Source organism: Erythrolamprus reginae, chromosome Z (genome assembly GCF_031021105.1).
Source record: "Erythrolamprus reginae isolate rEryReg1 chromosome Z, rEryReg1.hap1, whole genome shotgun sequence".
Classification (NCBI taxonomy): domain Eukaryota; kingdom Metazoa; phylum Chordata; class Lepidosauria; order Squamata; family Dipsadidae; genus Erythrolamprus; species Erythrolamprus reginae.
The window spans coordinates 79160381-79176101 of record NC_091963.1 but is presented as its reverse complement, the minus strand read 5'-3'; the positions used below and the strand labels follow the sequence as shown (position 1 = coordinate 79176101).

Below are 15721 nucleotides of genomic sequence, written 5' to 3'. Positions count from 1 at the left end.
AATCTAAATCAATATAATTGCATCATGTGCAAATGAGCTGCCCCTAGTTTTCAGAGGGGGCGGCATACAAATCTAATAAATTATTAATAATAATTTTATATTCTTCCCAATTATTATCTTGTCTTATTATGTTGACTAGCATCCCTATTTTCATTACAAATAACATTGGAGATAGTGGGCAGCCCTTCTTAGGCCCGTTTTGAATTTTAAAGCTATGTGTTCTTTGTCCATTCACTCTTATATATGCTGCATTCTCGTTATATATTTCCTTTATAATATCACAAAATGTATCTCCCATATTTAATTCCTTATTTAATTTATATAAATAACTATGGTTATTTATATATACACATCTAATTTCAAAATTCCCATGTCACGGGAATTTAATGGTAGCATGGTGCATCACATTGACAGTAGTTCTTATTGGTTCACTTATCTTAAATTTAAAGAGTTGTGCAGGAGGTTGAGTGGAAGAAAATTGTGAGTTGTGATGAATTATTTGCCAAAAAAAATTTCTAAATAGAACTGCTTTTTCCATAAGAGGAAAGAGATACAAGGAAGCTGTGGAAGGTGGCTAATTAGTACCGGAACTGTTCAATGTCTAATGACTGGATTAGAAAGCAACAGCTAAAACTCAGGTGGTGGCTTTTGGATGCTTAGACTGATCAAGGTTTAATTTAAAAGAACTTAAGTTGTTTAAATTTCAGAATCCTTCCTTTTCCGTTTGGGCTTAACATTTTAAAATGTTAACATTAAGGATTTTTTTCTTTTTTGGATTAGTGGTGCTGCCATCTGTTGGAGGAAGGTTTGTTGGTTACTCAATTAACATCTGTTGTTTGGCCTTGAGAAAAGAAAAAAAGAACCTAACTGGAGGACAGAAATTCTTTGAAAAGAAGAAGCTTTGATTATGGTAAACTCTGAGTTGGACTTGAATTTTGAACAAACTCTCAAAAAAAATCTTTGAAGCTGCATTACATCTCATTAAATTGGTGAACACAACATACTAGACTGTTTAAGAGAATTTGCTTTTCTCTAAACAGCTGGAAATATAAAAGTTCTTTTTGCAGATATGGAGAAATCAAAGATTCAGGAGATCAGAGAAATCTTTAATGATATTCAAGGAATTATTAATGAATTTAAAGAGTCAATGAGAGACCGTACAGGAATTATCAGAGAAATAAAGTAATACCAACCCTATTGCACACTTTAGAGTCATCAGCAAATAGGCAAACCTTCCCTACCAAACCTTCCCCTACGTCACTCACAAAGATTTTAAAAAGAATAGGACCCAGAAGAGACCCTTGTGGCAAACCGCTTGTAACCAGGCTCTGCTCAGAATACTCGCCATTAACAACAACCCTCTCATATCTACGCTTCAGTCAACTGCAAATCCACTGAACTACACAGGGATTAAGTCCAATCTTCCATAACGTATCTATTAGCTCTTTATGTGGAATCATATCAAAGGCTTTGCTGAAGTCCAGATAGGCAATATCCACGCACCACCTTCATCCAACACCTTTGTGACATAGTCAAAGAAATCAGTGAGGTTAGTGTGACATGATTTGCCCTCAGGAAAGCCATGCTGGTTTGGGTCCAATAAGTTATTGGTTTTTAGATGCTGATTTATCCTCTTTTTGAGTAGAGTTTCCATCATTTTAACTCAACCCGGATAAGACGGAGTGGCTGTGGGTTCTGCCTCCCAAGGACAATCCCATCTGTCCGTCCATCACCCTGGGGGGGGAATTATTGACCCCCTCAGAGAGGGTCCGCAACTTGGGCGTCCTCCTCGATCCACAGCTCACATTAGAACAACATCTTTCAGCTGTGGCGAGGGGGGCGTTTGCCCAGGTCCGCCTGGTGCACCAGTTGCGGCCCTATCTGGACCGGGACTCATTGCTCACAGTCACTCATGCCCTCATCACCTCGAGGTTCGACTACTGTAATGCTCTCTACATGGGGCTACCTTTGAAAAGTGTTCGGAAACTTCAGATCGTGCAAAATGCAGCTGCGAGAGCAGTCATGGGCCTACCCAGGTATGCCCATGTTTCACCATCACTCCGCAGTCTGCATTGGTTGCCGATCAATTTCCGGTCACAATTCAAAGTGTTGGTTATGACCTTTAAAGCCCTTCATGGCATCGGACCAGAATATCTCCGAGACCGTCTCCTGCCGCACGAATCCCAGCGACCGATTAGGTCCCACAGAGTGGGCCTTCTCCGGGTCCCGTCAACTAAACAATGTCGGTTGGCGGGCCCCAGGGGAAGAGCCTTCTCTGTGGCGGCACCGACTCTCTGGAACCAACTCCCCCCGGAGATTAGAACTGCCCCTACTCTTCCTGCCTTCCGTAAACTCCTTAAAACCCACCTTTGCCGTCAGGCATGGGGGAACTGAAACATCTCCCCTGGGCGCGTTTAATTTATGCATGGTATGTCTGTGTGTGTGACTGTTAGTATATGGGGTTTTTTAAATATTTAAATATTTTAAATTGTCTGATTGCTTATGATTTGTTTTTTACATGTTGTGAGCCGCCCCGAGTCTTTGGAGAGGGGCGGCATACAAATCTAAGTAATAAATAAATAAATAAATAAACTATAACTGATGTCAAGCTAACTGGCCTGTAGTTACTAGCTTCTTTTCTACTGCCCTTTTTGTGGATAGGCACAACACTGGCCATTCTCCACTGCACTGGAAGGAGAGTCCTTCGTCAGTAGTTCTCTAGTCTTATTGGTAGGGACTGAGTTTTAAATTAGCATGTTAATGAGGTACTGCCCCCTAGCTGCCCCAGAAGCCCAGTTTCAAAAACTCAGTCTCATGTAGGGACATTTTTGAGTTTCTCTCCTAATAAAATCCAGCTTATGGGTTTGTATAACATGTAGAGTATTATATTTTTACTGATAACCTTTACCTTTTCTCCTTTCTTTAGGTTTTCCTATGGATGGGGTCTCTGCTCTCCACAGGCATGCCTCCCCCCTTCGATCCTCCTCATAGAGCCACTTCTCTCAGAGAGAATTGCCCTGAGAGAGGAGGTTTTCAGCCCTTGGTCACTGGCCCCCGAGGTCAAACCTGGCTGGCAGCCTAAGGTGGAGGGGTCCGCCCCCCCACTGGATGGCTGGGACCGATCAAGGAACCACCGGAGAAAGAAGTGGAGGCAGCGAAGGAGTGCATCTCAGCTGTTCATCGGTGGCCGCTGCATATGACAGGAAGCGTCGCCTTTATTCCCAACAAAGGAATCGCCATGGGAGGGAAAGAACTGCTCCCCAGTTGATCCCACTGCTTGCCGCACACCGCCATTGACAGGAGGATCGGCGCCCCAACCGTTGACCTAAAGCCACTTCCCAGCTGATCTTTTGAAGTGCAGCCGGCAGAATGAAGGCGGACAGCGCAAAACACATAGAGCACTTCCTGGCCAACATAATCACTGCACCTGCCATTTTGGTGGCGGGCAGAACGGTGAATAGTGCACTTGCCATTTTTGTTGGACAAGAGGGCGGCGCCTTACAAGCCAATCAGCTGTTTGATGCAAAGAAGAACAAAACAGTTAACACGCTTGCTTGTTTTCTCCCTCTGGCTGATCCGCCATTTTGCTGATAATTTTAATCTCAGGCACGTCAGGCGGTGATTTACCAGGGCCCAAAATAGACACTGTCAAGGCTGCCAGTCAGAATTCAGACAAATAAAACTCAGAGTCCTTTTATTAAGGTTCAAAGTGAATTTATCAAAATCAGAACTTGAAGCATTGAAAGCAAAGCAAAGTCTGAGGGAAAATGGCGGATTACACACATATCAAAAACCCCTATCCACCCCCTGTTGGGCATTCACCTAATCTCCAGTGTTCAGATGCATCAGGTGCCCCATGTTGCTCCTCCTATCACATTTCAGGAATTTTCCATCTAATGGACTCCTCCTGGCATCTGGGAAATCGAAAGTTAACTCTCCTCCTGCACGCTTCCCAACCCCCTCCTTTAAACTACCCCTCCCCGTCTCTATGACAACTAAGCAAAAGAATGCAGCAGCACAGCGAAGGTTGACAGACACCTTCCTTCCCTCCCTGACTAGCATCGGCCCGTAAGTACTATAGTGGATCAAGATAATGCAGGGGAGAGAGCTGCCCCCTCCCCCGGTGCCTCTAAATTTAAAGAATAGGCCTACACTGGTAAATCCAAGGCCAAGTCCTCCCAGACCTCCAATTCCCTCAAGGAGGCTGAAAGAAAAATAAAGGCCTTGGAACAGCAACTTGAAGCAGCTTTGCACCCTACTACCTCGGCTGCTATAGGCTCAGTTCCATCTGTCCCACCTTTACAACAGATAACACAATCCCTGGGCCCATCTTCACCACAAATCCTAACCGGACTCATGGGTCTAGCATCAGAGAGAGACTGGTCACCTGATCACCAGGGGCTAATCTTGCCACCCCCAATCTTCTGGATTTAGGCCTGAGAGTCCGGGGCCTTCGAGCCAACCCATGCACGTGCCCACCTACTCTCCACCGGGCCTGCATGCCCCTTCAGCCACGTTTACCCCTATGGCTGCGGGATTTCGAGCTCAGGCTGACAACTGGCAGGGCTTGCCCTTGTCACTTCAGGACATCATAGTGAATGCATATTCTCAGGGCATGGCGGTGGGAGTACAACAATACAACTGCCAACCCTGCCAAACTCAACCAAGGGACCTGTGGTCAGCACCACCACCACCCTTGTCAGGAATGGGGTCCCTGGCTGAGGAACCGGCCCTGATGGATGATGGCAGTGACTGAGACAATGACTTATCCGAAGATGAGAAAGTGCCGGAACAACCATCCCTGACAGGTCTGTTTAAGCCCTCTCTGTTCAGAATACTGCTGTATAAAGCAAAGCAAATTGTAGACTTGCCAGGCTCCACCAAGCCTTCTGACATGGCAGAGGCGCCCAGACCATCAGCAACCCTGTTTAAGGAATCTGTTAAGGAGTCAGATCACATCCCATCCTCTAAGATCTTCTTGGAGAACATAAAACGCGACCCAGTGGCCTTCCACCTTGGAAAGAAAGTTCTATACCTTTGATGACGATGCAGTTCCCACCCATTGACAAACTGGTGGCAACTCTAGTATTCAAGGCCCTGAGACAGCAGACAGTCTTAAGCCAGATGACAAGAAGGTGGAAATGTTGTTGCGAAAGATGCACCAGATGTCCAGTTGGAATCTAGGTGCAGCCTCAGTGGCGTCCTTCAATAGGGCATCGATCATGTGGATTCAAGAGATGCAGGCAAGGCTGGGTCCTGAGGATGCCCGCTTAAGACAGGACCTGAATAAACTAATGGCCACTGCAGAATTTTCTGCTGACGCCACCCTACACGCAGCAAAATTTTCTTCCAGATGTCCTCACGACATCTTTTGTGGCTACGTAATTGGCAGGCGGACACAAAATCAAAATGGTACCTGGTTTCATCTCCTTTTCAGGGCTCCAAACTGTTTGGGGAGGCACTGGAATCCATCCTCATAGAGGACAAAGACAAATGAAAAGTTCTCCCCAGAGCTTACAAATGGCAGGAGCATCACACTACCCCTTATTTCTGGAGGCAGCCCTTTCATTGGGACCCTTCCTCAGGCACGGCCCAGCCACCAAGGTCTTATTCCCAGGATCAGTACAACCAGTCATCCTTCAGAGGTGATAGATCCGGGTTCCAGGACAGACCTAGGAATTACCAGCAATCAAGATGCCCCTTCAAAGGTTCCAACTAAAGGGGCTTCAGACGCAACAAGTGACTCACTCAGGACACTTCCCCTAGGAGGCAAACTTCAGTTTTTCAGTGCCTCCTGGGAGACTACGTCCTCAGATGAATGGGCCTTGGCCACAGTGTCGCAAGGCCTGTGGTTGGAGTTTGTCCAGACCCCACCGAACCGGTTTCTACAGTGCCCAGTTCCACTAGAGTTCCAGAAATGAGAACTCCTGAATCAGGAGATTGTCCATCTCTTGGACATTCATGCTATCGAGAGAGTGCCGCACCACCAGGAGGGCACGGGGTTTTACTCGATAGTTTTTAGTGTCCAGGAGGCTGCAGACTAATCTTGAACCTGAAACAGCTAAATATTTTTATATGCTACAGGAGGTTCAAGATGCACTCTTTCCATTCCATCGTAGTGTCAATTTGATCCCGAGACTTCCTTACATCAATAGACCTGAAGGAGGCTTACCTCCATATCCTGATCCATCCGACACATCAGAAGTTCCTTCGCTTCTGCCTGGAAGGAGTACACTATCAATACAGGGAGATGCCCATGGACATTCACAAAGCTGCTGGATGTCCTGACAGCCAGCCTCCAATCTCAGTCCACCTACTTGGATGATATCATTATATTGTCCAGATCCCCTGTGAAAACAAGGGAGGATCTCCAGCATACCATATGAGCTTTACAGGTGCATGGCTTCACCATAAACCTATCAAACAGCCAGGTGTCTCCTACCACCAGCCCTTTACATCTGGGGTCAATCATAGATACGGTCTCAGGGACAGCACAAACACCAAGTCCCTCTTGCATTCCTCTCCAAACTGCTTGGGACCTTAGTCTCATGCATAGACACCGTGCCATCACATTTGAGCCCTCCAGTGGTTCCTTCTGCCCTTCCAAAGAACACAGATCAGCCACTCGAACAAATTGGTTTCCCTAAGCTGAGAGATTCAGGATTCCCTGTGATGGTGGGCATCTCCAGCAATATATTGAGTTTCCTCATTCCGAGACCAGGATCATGTCATACTCACAACAGACGCCAGCCTGACAGGCTGGGGAGCACATGTGTATTCCCAGAGGGCCCAAGGGCTTTGGTCCCCAGCAGACTTAAACCCAGTCAACATCAACTTCTTGGAGCTCAGAATGGTGTTTCTAGCCCTACAGACATTCATACCGTTGATAGAGGGCAGACACGTGCTGGTTCTTATGGACAACATTGCGACCAGGACCCACTAAAATCACCAAGGCGGGACAAGGTCGCACAGACTCATGCAAGAGACGGCAATCGCTCCAGAGATTGCGGGTTGTGAGTCCCTCCTGGTGAAGTTGGATTAGGGGTTCAGGTGGGCTTGTTACTCACATACCTGCCTCCCAACTGCGTGACAACAGCCCTGCCTGTGCTGCTTGAGGAGGTAGCCGGACTGGCGGTGGGGTTCCCCATACTTATTGTCTTGGGGGACTTTAACCTACCGTCGCTCAGCGAAACCTCTGGGCTAGTGCAGGAGTTCATGGCCACCATGACAGCCATGGACTTGACTCAAGTAGTACAGGGTCTGACCCATGGGGGGAACACGCACCTGACATGGTATTCCTCTCTGGGCAATTGAGCAATGATCTGAGACTAAGAGGCTTAGAAGTGTTGCCTTTGTCATGGTCAGACCATTTTCTATTATGGCTTGACTTCCTGGCTCCAATCCTTCCCCGCAGGGAGGTGGAACCGACTAGGTGGTTCCACCACAGATGCCTGATGGACCCAGAGGGCTTTCAGAGGGTGCTTGGGATTATTCCAGATGCACTTGTCCACAGTTCGGCAGAGTCTCTTGCTGAGGCCTGGAACAAGGCTGCAGCGGAGGCTCTTGACCGGATTGCGCCATTGCGACCTCTCCATGGCACTAGACCCTGTAGAGCTCCATGGTTCAACAAGGAGCTCCAGGAATTGAAATACCAGAACAGACGTCTAGAGAAGCGATGGAGGAAGAGTAAGTCTGAATCCGATCGAACACTTGTAAGAGCTCATATTAAGACTTACAAAGTAGTGCTCAAGGCGGCAAGATGTGCGTATCATGCCGCCTTGATTGCATCAGCGGAATCTCGCCCGGCCACTCTGTTTAGGGTGACCCACTCCCTTCTTAACCAGGGGGGAGTTGGGGAGCCCTTACAGAGTAGTGCTGAGGATTTTAACATATTTTTCGCTGATAAAGTCGCTCGGATCTGGGCGGACCTCATAACAGAGTCGAATGACAACGAGTCAGTCGAGGTGACTGAGGCCCATATTTGTCCATCTGTCTGATGAAGTGGACAAGGCCATTGGAGCTGTGAGTTCTGCCACCTGTTTACTGGATCCGTATACCTCCTGGCTGGTTTCAGCCAGCAGGGAGGTGACACAGAGCTGGGTCCAGGAAATCATCAATGCTCATTTGGGGAGGGAGTCCTTCCCGGCTCCCTATAAGGAGGCACTTGTGCGCCCCCTCCTCAAGAAGCCTTCCCTGGACCCAGCCATTTTTAACAACTATCATCCAGTCTCCAACCTTCCCTTTATGGAGAAGGTTGTTGAGAAGGTGGTGGCGCTCCAGCGATCCTTGGAAGAAGCCGATTATCTTGGCCCTGAACAATCAGGATTTAGGCCCGGCTACAGCATAGAAACTGCTTTAGTCGTGTTGATGGATGATCTCTGGTGGTCCTGGGATGGGTTTATCCTCTGTCCTGGTGCTTCTAGATCTCTCAGCGGCTTCCTTTACCATAGACCATAGTATCCTTCTGCACTGGCTGGAGGGGTTGGGAGTGGGAGGCACTGTCCTTCAGTGGTTCTCCTCCTACCTCTCCGGTTGGTCGCAGTCGGTGTTAGTGGGGGGTCAGAGGTCGACCTAGAAGCTTCTCCCTTGTGGAGTTCCTCAGGGGTCGGTCCTTTCCCCCCTGCTGTTTAATACCTACATGAAACCGCTGGGCGAGATCATCCAGGGGCATGGGATGAGGTATCATCAATACGCTGATGATACCTAGTTGTACATCTCCACCCCATGTCCAGTCAGCGAAGCAGTGGAAGTGATGTGCCGGTGCCTGGAGGCTGTTAGGGTCTGGATGGGTGTCAACAGACTCAAACTCAACCCTGATAAGACAGAGTGGTTGTGGGTTTTGCCTCCCAAGGACAATTCCATCTGTCTGTCCATTACCCGGGGGGGAATTACGGCCTCCCTCAGAGAGGATCTGCAACTTGGGCGTCCTCCTTGATCCACAACTTACATTAGAGAACCATCTTTCAGCTGTGGCGAGGGGGGCATTTGCCTGGTGCACCAGTTGCGGCCCTATCTGGACCAGGAGTCACTGCTCACAGTCACTCATGCCCTCATCACCTCGAGGTTCAACTACTGTAACACTCTCTACATGGGGCTATCTTTGAAGAGTGTTCGGAAACTTCAGATCGTGCAGAATGCAGCTGCAAGAACAATCATGGGCTTCCCTAGGTATGCCCATGTTACACCAACACTCCGCAGTCTGCATTGGTTGCCGATCAGTTTCCGGTCACAATTAAAAGTGTTGGTTATGACCTATAAAGCCCTTCATGGCATCTCCAGGACCGCCTTCTGCTGCACGAATCCCAGCGACCAGTTAGGTCCCACAGAGTTGGCCTTCTCAACTAAACAATGTCGTCTGGCGGGACCCAGGGGAAAAGCCTTCTCTGTGGAGGCCCCAACCCTCTGGAACCAGCTCCCCCCGGAGATTAGGATTGCCCCCACCCTCCTTGCCTTTCGTAAACTCCTTAAAACCCACCTCTGCCATCAGGCATGGGGGAATTTAATTACCTTCCCCAGGCCTATATAATTTATGCATGGTATGTATTGTTTTTAAATAAGGGTTTTTTAGATATTTTTAAATATTAGATTTGTTATTGTATATTGTTCTTTGTTATTGCTATGAGCCGCCCCCAGTCTACGTAGAGGGGCGGTATACAAATCTAATAAATTGAATTGAATTGAATCCTTATTCAAATGGGCTGAAATACACTTGGCATCCCTATCAGTGGAACATATTGCCGGGACATCCAATGTTCAGGTGGACTGGTTGAGCAGGGCAACCTTGGATCTGGCAGAATGGCGCCTGGATTCGGAACTCTTCCACAAAATAGTCCAGTGCTTTAGCACCCCCAAGGTGGATTTATTTGCAACCCACTTCAACACTCAACTTCCATGTTTTTTCTCTCGCTTCCCATCCCCAGAGGCAGAGAGAACCAATGCTTTGCACTCACCATGGCCCCGGGGCCTACTGTAGGCCTTCCCCCCAACGTACCTTATACCACAGGTTGTGGACAAGATTCTGACAGAATGGGCGGAGGTACTACTAGTAGCACCACACTGGCTGCTCCGCCCTTGGTTCTCTGACCTCTTGGGGAATCTTCCCCTGGAGGATCCCAGATCCCGGATCATCTGGTCTCCCTCAGCCAGGGGTTCGTTCTCCATCCAGAACCCCAATGGTTCCAGTTGACTGTCTGGCACTTGAAGGGGATAGACTGAGATGTCATCAACTCCCGGACAAGGTCATCTCCACCATGCAGGCCGCCCATCACCCGTCTATGATGAGGATTTACCAGATGACGTGGTCTACCTTCTGTAACTTCTGTACAGAATGGCAGATAGATCCCCAGGGTTTTTCCTTGATTCCAGTCCTGGATTTTCTTCAATCTGGACTTGAAAAGGGCTTGGCCCTGAACACCTTAAAAGGGCAGGTGGCATCTCTCTCGATGATTCTGAAAACCAAGGAGGGCCGCTCACTATCTCACCACCCATAGGTTATAGATTTTATTCGGGGAGCCTCCAACAAACACCCCCCGCCAGTGCATCGTTTTCCAACTTGGGACCTCTCACTTGTTCTACAAGCCCTTATCGGTCCACCATTTGAACCTCTGTGGAAGATCTCTCTCTGTTTTTTAACGATTAAGACGGCCTTTTTCACGGCAATAACTTCGGCTCACCGGGTGTCTGAATTGTCAGCTCTTTCAGTGCACTCAGACCTTTGCATCTTCCACCCAGACAGAGTCGTTCTGCACCTGGACCCAGTCTTCATTGCAAAGGTTAATACCATATTCCATAGAAGACAAGACCTCATATTACTGGACTTGTGTGCACATGGTAACCACCCTTTGGAACTTAGGTGGCACAAGGTGGATGCCATTAAAGGTTTATATCAGACAGACTATACCATTTAGGAAATCCAAGGCCCTGTTTGTCTCTTTTTCTCAATCGAAGATGGGCCTCAAAGTATCGTCACAGACACTAAGCCACTGGCTTTGGAGCTTCATCGTGGAGGCTTACAAAACAAGTCCTCCACCAACGGGGATTATGGCCTACTCTACCTGAAGTGCGGCCACCTCTGCCGCATGGACCACACAGGCGTCCATCGAGGACATTTGCTGGGCAGCCACTTGGTCAGGCCCATCGACGTTCATACGCCACTACAGACTCGACTCGTTCGCCTCGGCTGAGTCATTCGGGAGGCAAGTACTACAAAGGATGTGCAATTCTCCTGCGCCCCTTGTCCAGCCTTCTCCCTCCCATGGACAATAAAACTTGGGTATATCCCTCGTTGGAATCTCCTTCCAGTGCAGTGGAGAAGAACCATTGTACCTACCTGCATGGTCTTCTCGATGCACTAGAAGGAGAGTCCAAACCCTCCTGGCCATTGGGCCCAGGTGCACATTATCCGTTACAGTTCATTTTCAGTTGCCTGTTGCTATTGTTGAATAAATGATGTTAGGGGTTTTTTTCTACTATTGTCTTCATTTTTTGAAACTGGGCTTCTGGGGCAGCTAGGGGGGCGGTACCTCATTAACATGCTAATTTAAAACTCAGTCCCTACCAATAAGACTAGAGAACTACCCATGTTGGATTCTCCTTCCCATGCATCGAGAAGACTGTTCAGGTAGGTACAACGGTTCTTCTCTAATCATCAGGAACATCTCCTGTTAAAAGGGATTGGTTAAACAAATCACTCAGGGGGGCAGCAATCACATATCTGAGTTCTTTAAGAACTCTGGAATGGATGCCATCTGGACCCATTGTCTTGTCTTTAATCGCTCAAGTTCTTCTAAGACATTGGCCTCTGAGATCACTGGAGCTGAATCCGTACAACTGGAAGCAATGCTATATCCACCTATATTATATTGTAAGCTGCCTTCTGAGAAATCTGAAGTATCTATTCAAATGGTCAGCGACCTCCTTATTCCCATCAGTGTATGTATTATCTCCAGTACTAAGCTTTGTAAGAAGAAGTTTTTCTTCTTCCTATCACTAATATATCTGAAAAAGGTTTTATCCTCCTTCTTCACAGATTTGGCAATTTCTTCCTCTTTTGAGGCTTTAGCAGCATATATTATCTGTTTTACCTCCTTCTGTCTCATTTTATACACCTTTTCCAGACTCTTTATATCTCCTATAGGTAGACTTTTTTTCATTTATAGCCTTACATCATTACTAAACCATAGTGGTTTCTTCTTCCTTTTACCTTTAGTTATTTGCCTTACATACAGTCCAGTGGTTTGCTTTACATACAGTCCTGATTGGCTATACAAGGTTTTTTTAGCTTATAATAAATGAATAAAGAGAGCAAGGAAGCACTATAGCATAATGGTTAATGTTAAAAATATGATTGGTGTTATATTTTTGAAGGAACATTAATGAGGGAATTTAATTAAAATATGTATGTAACTAGGTGATAAAATTAGGAAACAAATTGCAATTTTTTTGATGATTGATATTAGTTACTAACAAAATACTGCATTTTATTCATGGGAAATTAGATGGTATACTGTATTGTTTGAATGTATGTTGAGAGGAAAAAATAAAAAATTCTTACCCCAAAAAACCAATTTCTTCATATGCACCTGTCATGGTTTCTTCTTTTTTTCTCTTCTTAAAGGTGCGATCTGTGCTTCTAGGACCCTCAGTTGTTCTCTTTCCTTCTCCTCCAGCTCTGCCTGAAGGGTATCTGTAATGTATGGAGCAAACTATAGTAGGTAATAATGTGTAATCATGGCTTATTTGGGTGGGGAGCCCCATTACGGGGTCCCATTGGCTAAACTTGTACTGATGTAAATGTAAGGTAGTTCCTTGCCACCACACAAATGCCTTTTAATAAAATGAAACAATCCTGGTTTTACCTGCGAGTCTCTGCTGACTACATTACACTGGCGGCAAAGTGACATCCTACGTGGTCCACCCCCCCACCCCACCCAGATGCTTCTGACTTTTGCCTGCTCCTGCAGTTTGTGTGCCACTGTGGGCTGCTTTCCAGTACAGCTGCCACAACTGTCGGGTTTTTTCCTTCTTTTTAAAAAATTCTCCGACGCTTTTGCAGCTGCCGAGCAGGGAGTTGGGCCTAAGTTTCCTGGTGTGCTGCTATTGTTGCTGCTATCCCTTTTAACAGCTGAGGCTGGAGAGGAGAGAAGGAGAAGAAGAAAAGAAGGGGGGAAAGAGCTACTTGTTATATTGTGAATACAGTGCCATCTCTGGGTGCCTTATAAGCGTGAGAGACATACAGATAATGGCTACTCTACCTACATTTAAATTGGCACCCTTCAATTGAAATGATATGTGGGACACGTAAACTTTTAGAAAAATTTGAGTGTTTTTTCATTGCTCACTCTCACTGACATTTCAGGAGAGTGGAAGAGAGCCTTTTTTGGGGGGTTCTGTGGCAATGATGTTTTTGAGACTGCTCACGCCTTGTTTGCACCTGCTTCAATTCACACCATTCCTTGGCCTGACTTCATGTCCTGGTTGAAGGAAGGTTTTGCCCTGCCATCTTCTCATTGTGTGCAGCACTAAACATTCTATTATGGGAACCAGCGGAAGGTGAGACCATTAATGACTATATAGACGCTTTGAGGCATACGGCACTCCATTGTGAATTTACGAATCTTGATGACTATTTATTGGACAGATTTGTATATGAAACTGCTGCCTGAAGCGGCATCTTTCATCCATTCCCAATCTTTCATTTATTGTGGCCCTTGCGGAGGTGCAAGCAGCTGAAATGTCAGCACAGTCACTTGCACAGATGGATGGGATAGGAGCTTCACCTGCTACATCAACTATGCATGCAGTCGCTACTTTGCCAGAACAGATAGAAAAAGACTTTCAATCGGAAGAGGAGGTCTGTCACTTGGCTTTTATGACTGCCTGTACTATTCCTAAGGGGTGCACCGTACTCTCACAGCAACTTCAGAGTCACCCATGAAAACCGTGTTTTGGGTGTGGGGGTGATCATTTCCAGGACAGTTGTCCATTTAAGACCACTGATTGTAGGAGGTGTGGTCATTGAGGACACCTGGCTAGGGTCTGTTGCAGATGGAGATCGTTTACACCACAGACCTCCAGAGATATGGCCAGCCCCCTCTCAAGAGGGCTGCCCAGATCAACATCTTCCTGTCATTGGGAGTGTTTTGCCATCTACGAGGAGGAGCCTAGGCACAGGTCGAGAAAACTGAGACAGCATCTACCAACAAGATAACTGTAGCTGTCTCTGTAGGAGATGTTGAATGCCAAATGGAGGTTGACACTGACTCTACCCTGTCACTAATGTCACGGAGCACCATGAAATGAGTTTTTCCCCAGCTGTCCAAATGGCAGTTGGACCCTCGTAAAATACCGCTTAAAGACTATCAGGGGACACTAATTCCAGCTGTTTGAAAGGTCTACTTCCCTGTACATTTATGGGAAAATTACCATTGGTTATTGTTGCAGATCCCCTAACCAGCCTATTAGGGCTGGCTTGGTTTGCGCCTTTGGGATTCTCGGTTGAAGGGATTAATTAATTCAATTGGGGAAAAGAATTGGGAACAAATGCTGATTAAGGAATTTCCAACCATCTTTGATGGTCAGTTAGGAAGGTACAAGGGCCCCCCAATTTCATTCAAATTGAATCCACAAGTAATGCCAATCCTGTTAAAGCCCCCAAATGAACTGTTGACTTTAAGAGCTAAGGTAGACCTTAAATTAGACAAATTAGTAAACCAAGGGGTGCTTGAACCAGTGGGTCCATTGGACTGGAAGATCCCCATTGTAACCCCCATAAAACCTGATGGGAGCGTTAGAATATTTACAGATTATAAATGCACAATTAATCGAGCTTTGGGCCCCCCAAACGTATCCGATCCCGGTGATGCAGCATCTGATACATTCCCTTGGTAAAGGTAGGGTGTTTGCTCACCTTGACCTTATGCAGGCTTATTAACAGTTACCTGTTGATGAGGAGATCGCTAATGCACAGACAATTACAACACATAGGGGGGCTTTTCGCTGTAAACAACTGCAGTTTTGGGTTAGCTCAGTGCCAGGGATTTTTCAGGGCCTAATGGAATGGTTCCTCATGGGGGGAGGGGGTAGAAGGAGCCCTCCCATATTTTGATTATGTCATAATAGTGGCAGCAAATGAGGAGGAGCTATTACGGAGGCTGAGAGCAGTTTTGTCTAGGTTTGAGGGAGTGGGCCATAGAATCAAGGCATCAAAGTGTGTTTTTCTAGCTCTGTCAGTTGAATTCTTAGGATTTTTAGTGGATGCTACTGGAATTCAATCCACCCTGTCAAAGACTGCAGCTATCTTAGACGCTCCGGTCCTCACATCAAAGGGGGAGCTACAGACCTTCCTGGGGCTTCTTAATTTTTAAGCAGTTTTTCTACCCCATAAGGCATCAGTAGCAGAGTCCCTGCATAGACTTTAGATTCAGGTGCCAGATGGCATTGGGGCTTGGTAGAAAATTAAATCTCAATAATACTAGCACAATACTCAGAGCAACTTCCCCTAGTTTTAGCTTGTGATGAATCTGAGTATGGGGCTGGCACAGTTCTAAGGCATTGGCTACCTGATGGACAGGAGGAACCCATTGCATTTTATTCTAGAATGTTAGCCAGCCCAGAAAGGAAGTACAGACAAGTGGATAAAGAGGCATTGGCCCTGGTAGCAGGGGTACATCATTTTCATCATTATTTATACGGTCGCCACTTTACATCGGTGACCGACCAT

General features: G+C 46.7%; 1 protein-coding gene across 1 annotated transcript in view; it reads left to right on the top strand.

The window, feature by feature from the left end:
* CDCP1 (CUB domain containing protein 1) overlaps window positions 1–12845 on the top strand; it is a 171158-nt gene extending 158313 nt beyond the window's left edge. The window contains exon 10 of the mRNA XM_070727354.1: window positions 12617–12845. Coding sequence (XP_070583455.1) covers window positions 12617–12691 — 75 coding nt within the window. The 3' untranslated portion in view covers window positions 12692–12845. The remainder of the gene's footprint in view (window positions 1–12616) is intronic.
* Window positions 12846–15721: the final 2876 nt, after the last annotated feature.